Raw genomic sequence first — 11,140 nt, 5'->3', positions numbered from 1 at the left:
TTAAGGGCGGGAGAACATTCATATGCTTGGGTTTCCTCTGGGCACCTGCGAAAGCCCAGGTTACTCCGTTCACCAAACTCATTTCTAAGGCTGGGGAGCCATCCTGCCCTGACTTTTATCAACACAGCCGCTCGGGTGCCACCTACCCATGTGCTAGAGCCCATATTTCACACAGATGCACTTTAATGGAATGCTAGGATCCTAGCTGCATTGCCAGCACTTGCACGGTCACAGCATCGGATTGACTGTCGAGGCTCTAGTGATAAAACAGTCACCTCAGGAATTTTGCTTGCAGATTCCCCCTGTTGGCTGCTGGATGCTGCTTGTGCTTCAGGCAGCCATAGCCTCTGCCTCCAATATCAGGGCATCCCTGTGTGCTCTGAGGGGGAACAGGAAACTCTGCTGCGATCTCAGCCTAACCCCCCCCCCCCACCACCACCACCACCACTGTGGGCTAATGGAAGTAGGAATCCAGGGGAAAAGGTGTGGAGCCTGCAGTGAGGTGGGAGCTGGGGGAGCGAGAGGCTGCTGGAGCCTGCATTAGGTGTTGATGGAGCAAGGAACTGGAGGAGTGGGGGAAGCCAGGAGATGCTGGGAAAAAGAGCAGGGGCTGCAAGAGGTTGCAAGTCGGGAGGATTGGGCAATGGGAGGGAGTTGGAGCGCACAATCACATGTCTGCGCATGCACATTCTGAATGCGATTTCAACCTGTAATTGTGTGTCTGTCTCTCTCCCACACACCCCGATGCCAGGAAGGGGAGGTGTAAGAACTACCCAAATCCCTGTTTTGTTTTTCAATCTCATGACTTCGGTGTTCTGACTCCCAAGTTTTAACTCCTCCTGGGTGTGGTGATATTGCCCAGAGCTAATAAAATACCTGCCCCATCTGCATGCAAACACCATAACGTACATAACACTAGAGTGGTCTTTCCCTTGACAGGGTTCAAAGAGGGATGAGCTGGTTTCTATGCACACAGCTTCTCCTGGTGTAGAAAGACTGCTCTAAACTGACACACCAGTGACCTGCAAGTCCCAGCTGAGGAACAGGTAACTAGCTGCTGTGCCGCCTCCTTGCTCCATATTTGCTGGGCATCACTAGAGGGAGTCTTGAGAGAGGAGCAGGTGAAACGTTACCCTGCCTTTGGTGTAGATGCCCCCAACAAACCCTTGCAGGTAGAAGGGTAAAATTTGCTCAGTTCCTGCAGCTCTGCTCAATACAAGAGACTTTAGCTGGAGCTGGAACAAACACACAGGAAACTCTAAAGAGAAAATCTCAGTGATTTGCAACCGTCTCTCCCAATATTGTAATTAAAAAGATAGGGGCTTTTAAACAGATAGAGCAGTAGAAAATGCCCCTAAGTATTTGAGCAATTGGCTTTTCAAGCAAGAAATTGAAAAATGTACAGTTGAAAATTAGCTCATGTGATTCCATGCATCTTTAAGTGCACAACAATTATAGCTACTACCATGTATCCCATTTATATTGAAAATTTACTCCAGAAATTTTTCAGTATTTTGCCATTGGTCCACATTTCAACAAGACAAAAACCAGTTTCTAGCAGAAGACTCGCGAATATCAATTAAAATAGCATGTGTTCCTTAAAATCAATCATTTTTCCTAGACCTGGTTGAATTATTCTTTGCAAATATTTATTGCAAATTTAGCCCTTTTTTTCTGTTCACAAATCTTTTGCAAACTGGATGACTTTTTACACAGGAGAGTAATTAATGATGAGTAGGAACCAGTGTATATACTTGTTTCCATGCAAACACAGGTATTTATGCAAATAACAATCATTCTTGCTACATTCACCTGAACTAAGACCTAAGGTGGGATTTTTCCAAAGTACTTAGTATCCACCTAACTTCCCTCCCAAAGCAGAGTTAGGTCAGCACTGAACAGTCCCATCCTGAATGTTCACAAATGGGACAGGAGTTCAGAGGGTTGGATAAAGATAGTTGGACAGTGATTTGGAATTCAAACAAATGTTCCCAAACATCATCTTCCAGTATCCAGTGAGCTCTAGTTTCTTCTCCTCCTACAAGCACACGTTCTGTAGGATGAAGCTAGAGATTGCATTTATATGGAAGATCTTGTAAAATAGTTTCTCTGTCTGTGCTGGAAAGAGTGTACAGAATAATAAGGACCATACTCTGACCTCAGTTAAACCCAAATTGTGCAGGACCTTGAAGGCAAGAGTGAAAAGTTTAAACTTGATATGATGAGCAAATATGATCCAGTGGAAAGATCCATAGAGGGCATGACGCTGACAGGGCAAGGAAGATAATTTTAGCAGCTATGATTTGTACAGTCTGGAGGGGCTGAGACGGAGGACGGAAAGGAGGAGGTTGCAATAACTGAAGCATGAAATGATTAGGGTATACACACTTATTTTAGCTGGCAGGGCAGGAAGATGTGGATTGTTTAGATGTTGTGAAGATGCACCAAAACTTATTCAGATGTGAAGGGAGAAAAAAGGCAGCCACCGATGAGCAGGGGTGACTTTGACAATGGTTGTAGTGTCCACAGCAATAGAGAAAGAGTAGTGAAGAGAACATGGGAAGACAAAAAAGCCACTTATCTTTAGCCACATTGAGTTTGAGCTTGCACCAGGCCATCCATGACAATGCGTCAATGACAGTGGAGCTATATCAGATAAAAGACAGGGCAGGATGGAGAGAGAATTTTTTCACTTAAACATGCAGATAGCACATGAATTATGTAAACAGATGAGGTCACCCAAAACCAAAATATAGTTGAGGGGGGGGGAAAATCACAGAGAAAGGGGATAACTGGGGGAAAAAGGGAGGTCAAGGGGCTTGGATGAAGGGCACTCCAGTATACACTGAAGGCTGGAGCCAGAAGGAGCAGATGACAGGGAGAAATAAGAGCTGATGCAAGAGAAGTTAATAAAGAGAAGTGGGTGAACCCCAGAGGCCAGGTGGCAATCAAGACACCTCAGGATCAGTAACTGGTAGAGAAGAAAGGGTATAGAAATAAAGTAATGCTATATACAGTCAGTTTTCTCCTAGAAGTTGGCAAGAAAAGTGGAGAAGCAAAAGGAATATCGCACCCTTTATTTAAATCCCAAATAGAGGCATTTACCACTGACTTGATTGTAAACTCAATACCACAAAGGTAAAGAACATGTAACCAAATAAGAAGGGCTTAGATATCTATAAATGTCCAAAGACAGAGAAGTGTCCAACACATCATTCAAATACAGAGTAAATCCAGCTTTAAAGAAATCTTTATATTCTCAAACCTACATGTTGAGAATAACTGTCTCCCTAAGACATCTTATTAAGTGCACGTGCACTTAAAAGGCTGCCAGCAACTGAGTTGTGGATACTGTTGCTATGGGGGATTGTTCACTGGAAAATGCCCTACTTCTGTGATTCAGAAAACAGACTGAATCACTTACAGCTTTAGTAGTTTGTTTATAATGTAGTGAAAGACATTTGAATCTCTTAAAGGAACCAGTGGCCTGCTGACAAACTATTTTAGATAATGCATCATAAAGATTCCTGGTGAAGATGCTGTTATTGTCAACCAGACTGCCACATCTGGCTCTAGAGGTCATTTTAAAGTAACAGAGCCAAATTCAACTCTGGTGTAAACTAATGTAAATGCCATGAAGCCTATAGGATGCTGCACCACAGGATACCATCGTTTCCTATTTCCTAATTTTAAAAAACGGAATATATTTATGATGCTGTACAAGTAAGAGCTGGCACACTTGCTTTCTTCCCAGGCCAGTTAGAGTTGTGTGAATAACCTGTAATAAACAGTTCATATAATCACTTTCACAGACTGTCAGAACAATCACAATTTTCATGATTTTATTTTAGGAAAGTTTGAGAATCACAAGTTTCGTTTACTCAGTAGCTTGCTACTGGAAATCCAAATTCTGAACATGTTCATCAACATTTGTTTGCTTCAAGCATTTAAGCCTGCATGCCTCAGACTCAGGCATGCAGATTAGAATTCACTTTCTGAGCACTGGTACAAATAAAACTCATTTTGCACAAACATTCATGGAAACACACACAAAAGGGACATGAGCATGGTCAAAGAAAATTTTTTAGAACTGACAAATTTCAGTCAGGAAATTGCCAGCTGTTTAATTAGAATTAGAATAAGAACGTATCAGAATAAGAGAAGCAACACGTATTAATTTAAAAGAAAAATCACGATGGAATGAAATGCATGAGGAAGGTTGTGGCACAGCAACATGGTTGGACTAGTTAATCTGTGAAGTCTCAAACCGCTGGTTTTGTATTTCTAAACCAATCAACTGGCGGCAGAGGCATGTGTACTCCAACAGGCCATGGAACTGGTGCAGTGCTGCTACACAAGAGGCTCAGGATGTACTGACCTGTGCAAAATCTCTCAACACCATGGACACTACAAGCATGCTCTGTTGGAGGCTTCAGCCACATCAGTGCAGAGGAGTGAATCAGGTGCAGGAGTGGCCACTGGATCAGTGATTATGGGATTTCCTAGTGCGCCCCACCCCTTACACAGTGTGTCCATAGGTAGCAGGGTAACTATAGCCCATGGCACAACCTGATCTGGAAGTGGAATTCCTCCTATCTCTCCTAGGCCCTGTGGAACTCTCTTGGGGAAAATCCAGCTAGTATGATTATAGTGAGGGACTGGAACTTAGCCCTTAATAAAGGATCAAAACAGGAAAATTTCTCTCTTCCCCACTTATTTTGTGAACAGACTTTTTTTTGGGGGGGTGAGGAAGAGGAGGAAAGGAGTGGTGGTAAGGGGGGGGCGTCTTTCCAGAAACTAGGGAAATTTGTATTATGTATGGGTAATATTCTTTCCTCATCCACATTCATTTGTGTTAAATGCAATATAATGTAGACACGTCAAATGTTTAGCAAAGTTATTAAACAATGCTTATTTGTTTGATAAAACATTCTGAATGAGCATACTTTTTAAAAACCAAACGTGCATACTAATAGATAGTTACAGTGGGTGGGCTGTGAACTCTTGCCAATTGTATATGTAACATTCATGGTGTTTCTTACAGTAAATACAGGCATGTAGAAGGGAATACATCATATTCTCAGGTAAGCATATTTATTTCTCTTAGATAAAACCAGAAAATGTTAAGGGCCACCACTGCAAAAAGAATATGTATAAAAAAATCTGAACAGCATGAAGACAGAAAAATGTTATCTTTTTCTTAATATCAAAAAAGCCATATGAACGAATTCAATAACGGTTTGTAGATATGAGCTGTTGCTTGAATTTTTATAATATTGCTACTTATAAAAACCTGTTACCTATTTGATCTTCTTGATGGGGTTATAAAAACATACCAAAAAAAAATTTACACACTAACCTCAGTCTGTGGAAATCAAGAAAGACTATGCTTGCACTGAAGGATGAAAAGTTGTTAAAAACATACCTGTTAGCACAAAGCATTTTTAGGTTTATTTAAATAAAAATTATAATTTATACAATACTTTTTTTAAACAAACAAGATTCTTAAAAAATGTACAGGGCAAATTGTTTCATTATTTCAACTCTTCATACAGTATAAGTCTTTTGTTGAACAAAAGTTACACTGCCAATGCATAATTATTTACAACTTCAAAATAGACAAACTTCAGACATAAAAACTATTTTAACATCCATTCTATTTCAATGATTAGTAACAGAAATTAAATATCTGCCAAAATTTACAGAATTCAATAAAAACTACCAGTTTTCTTTGTAGGAGTTTAAGTTGCCAAAAAAAAAAAAAAAAAAAAAAAAAAAAAAAGTACACACATTCACCTCTTCACTCTCGCGTAAAATATCTTCTCTCTTGGTCTGCATGGACAGTAATAAGGTTTTGCTGCTGGCTTTTTTGTGCAATGTTGCCACTTATAAGTAGCTCATTTATATTCAATCTGACCTCACAAGAATGACTAAGTACAGAAAAACATGATGTTGTATCTGAGCTTTTCATCAGGAATTTGTATTTAAATGGTCACTGATGAATAATAAATGTGGTAAGTTTTCATCTCCCTTTTTTTTCTTGAAAGGAACTCAAACTAACCACTACACTTCTAGGAAAGAAGTTAAACCAATTAAATGTGAATGATCCAACAATAAACCATATACATCAACAGAATTACAACAAATGACAGCAAATGAACAATAGTATGGCAAAAACATCACTTTTTGCTATCAAAAAGTAACACTTTACATTAAGTGGCACCACTCAACCTTGAATCAAAAAGGCGGCTATACTGCAAATTGTATGTAGGAAGGTAAATTTTAAATTATTAACTTCAGTGTAATTACACAAGTAAATTATGTAATTGCCCACTGCCTCCCAGCATTTCAGGACTCGGGAGAAACAAAAGTGTAGCAATACTCACAAGTAAGAGCACTGAAGTTATTGTTTAGTGCCTTTAATTATGTAACACGAGAGCAGTTAATTTGCAGTAATTCTAGTAACCTAATGTAAAGTGAACTTTGAAAATATATACATGAATGTTTAATCAGTTATATTACACATTTTACTCTTTAAAAAATCCAGTTCATTTTATTTTTATCAGAATGAACCAATGTTGCATTGTAGTTTGCAATAAGTTTACTGCTTTAACAATTTTTTTTTTAAATACATATTGTTAAAGTGCAGATTCATTTTGAATGACAAATTAGCATTAGTAGGACGGTTATCTTTGTTGACCAAACTAAAGTTTTAAAAGAGTATATTTTCTGAAGGAGGATTCTAAGTCTGGGAAGATGGCAAATGATTTACTACTACTTTAAAAATGAGTCTTGTTAACTGTCCTGGCATCATCAACCCAACAATATTTTAGTCTTTCAGGAACCAGAATATAGGACAATATTACATACTAGTCAGTCAGTCAGTGAGGGGAGGAGGTAATAAGTGCAGTTACCGGCAATTACACTGAAACCAGTGCCTTATGACCAGAGTGAAGGTAAAAATTACATTTGAAAATGATACAAAAATAAGAAAAACCACTTGCTCAGTAAAAATATAATCTTCTGTTTCTTCAAAAAATGACAACCTCACAAACACCCAAGGGATTTTAAGACAAACTGAATGAACTATGAATATGACTAAGTTGTACATAACATTACGCTATATAAATGCTTATTTATTCGCCACTTACTGTAATTCATCTGCCACTTTGATTCTTAAAGGAGGCTTTATAAAAGTTTAACTATATAATAAATTGCTGTAGGATAAATGACAATTTCTTCTTTAAATCAAACTGCTTTTTTAAATAAAAATTTGCAAAATTAAAAGTAATATTTTTACTTAAATATAAGCCTGTATATGCCAAATGAATATCTATTTGCCAAATGAAAGTAGCTTCAAAATGGTATTTGGTTAACATCCTTGTTATATAGTGGGTAATTGGATCTCCTACCAATTTAAATTATACTGTCAACTTTCAAGGCCTGGTTCAGGAAAACATCCCCCTTTGTACTGTATTTAAGCATGTCCTAAAGTCCATAACTATTCAGGACATTTGAATACATGATTAAGTGATTTCCTGAACTCAGTGCATGGATATTAATTTTAAATTCTTTAAGATAGATTGTGCTACATATTTATATACTTATGTCTACAGCACAGAGCTTTAGCATGAACAACGTTGTGCCTTAAATATTCAATTGTGAGTCCCAATGCACATGAACTTTAAATACAACATGGAGAAATACTGTCATTAAATATTCATATTAATATTAAAATTAATTATCTTCACTGCCACTTTGAAATAGGTTTCAACAGTTTCAGAGTGCCATTTTCCCCTGGATCTTTGTATTGTTGTTATACTTAACTGAATGTAACCCTGGAGTTTGTTTAAAGATCTTCCAGGTAATGATGTCCCATAAAACTTGTTTAACTAGAAACTAAGAAGTGTATTGTCTTTAAAGTCAACATTTTTTAGATAGGCTAACAGAATTATCTTCTTCATCGGTTTTATGGGAAGAAAAATACTACTAAACTCAAAAGATGCAGTAGGGAGAAAATATACTGGGGGGCTTGTATACATTCTGCTGTGCCTTTAGGAGAATGCAGATGAAATTCTAAACTCTCAGATGGGCTTAATAGTAAAGTTATGCAAACTTTCAAAATTTCAAGTAAGACTAATGTTATTATATGCATTGCCCGTCAATAGAGAAAAAACTATGGAGAAGGTAGGCCCAGTGTCACTGCTCCATTTGGCAAAGTCAGGTTCTATTGTTGGAAAAATTTAATAAAGAAAGGGGAGATCAAAATAGAATAATTTCTTCTGGAAATAATGCTTTCACTTGCTACACTATCCTGACATTTCTGTTACAAGGGACAAACCCTCCCTGCCCCCACAATCTCAAATATAAATGAATAGATAACATACGAAGCTGATCTCAAGTTTTGCTTGGGCGTAATTATTCCCAACTCCCCCCGCATCACAAAAAGATGCCCAGTAAGTCTTTTTGCATGAATGTACGTGCATCTTGCTACATTATATGTACAAGTACAATTATTGAGCCCTTCCATGACAAATATCAATAGGAATACAAATATAAGTTGCCTAACATTTTAAGAACAAAGTTTTGCTGCCCTCAAAAAACAGATAGTTCTTTTCTTCCTCTTGTACTTTGGTTGATCAGAAAAGGAAGATAGCGTTCCAAACATTTCCTTCTGCTTTGTAATGCTGAATTCACTGTACAAGGAATTTGAAACTATGTATGCAGGAAAAATTGAATCCGGTCAAACTGTTCAAAAATAAACCCTTTTAGAGTACAGAAATCAGCAAGAAAAATTGCCTTAATATCAATATTCTTACCAGCTAATAGTGATATTTCCTAGGTGTTGATACTGGTTTCATAAAGTACCCAATTCAGTGCTTGTTGTACTCAAGAAACATACACCAGATTATTGTAATGTGTTTCAACTCATGCAAAAACAACAGACAGTGGGCAAAATTAATCCCTGATATCAATGGAGATACCCAAGGGATGAATCTGTTCCCGTCTGTCTGATATCTAGTCAGTTCTCCAAGTATCTTCCTAGCTTTTAATGTCAGTAAATAAACAGTGAAAGTGCTTAATGTGCAAGGCTAATAGTGATGATAGCACTTTCACTGTTTTTTTAAAAAAACCTTAAAAACAAACATGAAGGCATATATAAAATACACTTGATTCATGTAACAGATAGAATATAAACCATATGACAAGAAAAATTATTGCAAAATAGATGAGGATGTTCAATTTTTCACTACCAAGTTGTAAAATAAAGTCTCCTCTAGATCTTCTGAAGATAAGATACTAGCTTTCGCTGTTCGATGCTGCAGAGGTTATTTTCACATACTGGTTGAAAATGGTCTCAAAAGCTTCATCTCTGTGTACCATGGCACCAAACACTAATGGCTACAGGACAAAAAAAAAAAAAAAAAAATCAAACCAAATTATAGGCTAAAGGAAATCAGAAATTTTCCTGAAGTCTTTAGACAAGTCTGACCAGGTTCTTTCAAATTAACACCTTTCTCCCCCCTTCCTTTTTAAGGAGCCTTTATTAGAGAGTTTTAGGTTTTTTTGGTCCAGTGAAACATGAACAGGATCTGAATGGAAGTTAGAAGGGGCTTTTTCCTAAAAGTCTAAGAATCCGTTCAGTGTTCAATTCCTAAGAAAACCTCCCCCAGATATTTCATTTCCATTTACCATTTTCCTCTGACAGTGCACTGGATCACAACTATCATTTGCAGAGAATGTTCATAGGTGTTCTATACCAATTGTCCTATTTCACTTTCCAACTACTTGGGACCTATAAAGCCTTCTTGATAACCAGAGACAGAGCTCTTTTAAAGTAGTCTTATGATTTCTAAAATGGCACAGTGGCACCGAGTTTCAGGTCAGTGGATTTCCAATTTAGACTTCCTGAGTAATTAGTTGTCTATTAAAATTATCTTTAAAAAAAATAATTTTCAAATGCATGCCCAGGCATGGTGTAGAAGGATCAGCACACTAACTAGCATATGAATCAGAAGAAACCTCTTTGCAAACTATGAGTTTGATTAGTTATCAAGGTTCAATAATATTTCCCGGCTTATTAGAATGGCTTTTTGTAAACCTTAAGTGCTTATTAAACAACATAACCCTCCTCAATTTTTAGTTCATAGGTTCTTGGAAAAGTCACATGACTGAAGCTGGAAAACTTGGTAGATTTCAGCCACACTTTGGAGGACCTGTCAAAATTCACATTGGCCTTCAAAATACCCCAATTATATTACTCTTTGAGTGCATTGTGGACACCATCACCCCAAGGCACTACATACAGAGAATGCGGCCTCCAGTTCTAACATGTTTGCAGCAGTGTTACTAACAGCTCCTATGATTGCCATGAAGAAGGTTGGTAAAAAAAATGGTCAATTTAAGTTTGGCATAAGAGAGCTGTGGGTACCACAGGTGAGGGGATGAAGTAAATCCATTTTAAAACAGAGTTGTTTCATTCAAGTGGAATGAACCAAGTCAGACAAGGTCAACGATACTATAGAATAGATACACTCAGCCTCCAAAATATATTAAACTAAATAAAACAGAGTGAGAGCAAAAATTTTAAACATACATACATACATACATACATACATACACACACACACACACACACACACACACCGCCCCCTGTCACAAGCTATAAAGAAATGGAGGGCATTTATGTTGCTTTTAAAACAGAATAGGAACCCTGAGCACATGAGGGTGCAGTGCAGCAATACAGATAGAGCTGGCTACTTACTTTTTGTGTAGATGGTGTTGATACTGAAATACCCATCCCTGACCCTGGGAGAACAGAGAGCACTTTGTACTACAAAAAACAAACAAAGATATTTTACAGGCTGAACAATTACAAATGGGCATGAAAGAGAATGTGATGTAACCCATCTACTGTGGATCCTCCCACCCACCCCTGAAGCTTTCCTAAAAGCTGCCTACTTATAGTGTTTAAAGTGTCAGACATGGCATTTAAAAAGACAACTGCAAAGATTATTTTCCAAATGAAATAGAATTCACAAACTGATACTATGAAGGTGAAATATAGATAAGTGACAATTCAGAGGTACAGTGGCAGGAATCAGCTTCCTATTGGGCTAAAGAATCCTCATCATGCAAA

General features: G+C 37.6%; 1 protein-coding gene across 3 annotated transcripts in view; it reads right to left on the bottom strand.

Annotated features, from left to right (window-relative positions):
• Positions 1-8,341: 8,341 nt before the first annotated feature.
• The window catches only part of GRAMD4 (GRAM domain containing 4), a 110,986-nt gene continuing 108,187 nt past the window's right edge, over positions 8,342-11,140 (bottom strand). For all 3 annotated transcript variants that reach the window (XM_054019531.1, XM_054019540.1, XM_054019548.1), the window contains exons 18-19: positions 10,766-10,834; positions 8,342-9,402 (exon numbers count right to left, since the gene is read on the bottom strand). In XM_054019531.1, the coding sequence (XP_053875506.1) occupies positions 9,301-9,402; positions 10,766-10,834 (171 nt within the window). In that variant the 3' untranslated portion in view covers positions 8,342-9,300. The remainder of the gene's footprint in view (positions 9,403-10,765; positions 10,835-11,140) is intronic.

The sequence above is a fragment of the Malaclemys terrapin genome, chromosome 1 (assembly GCF_027887155.1).
Source record: "Malaclemys terrapin pileata isolate rMalTer1 chromosome 1, rMalTer1.hap1, whole genome shotgun sequence".
NCBI classification, from domain to species: Eukaryota; Metazoa; Chordata; order Testudines; family Emydidae; genus Malaclemys; species Malaclemys terrapin.
This window is presented reverse-complemented; position numbering and strand designations above follow the sequence as displayed.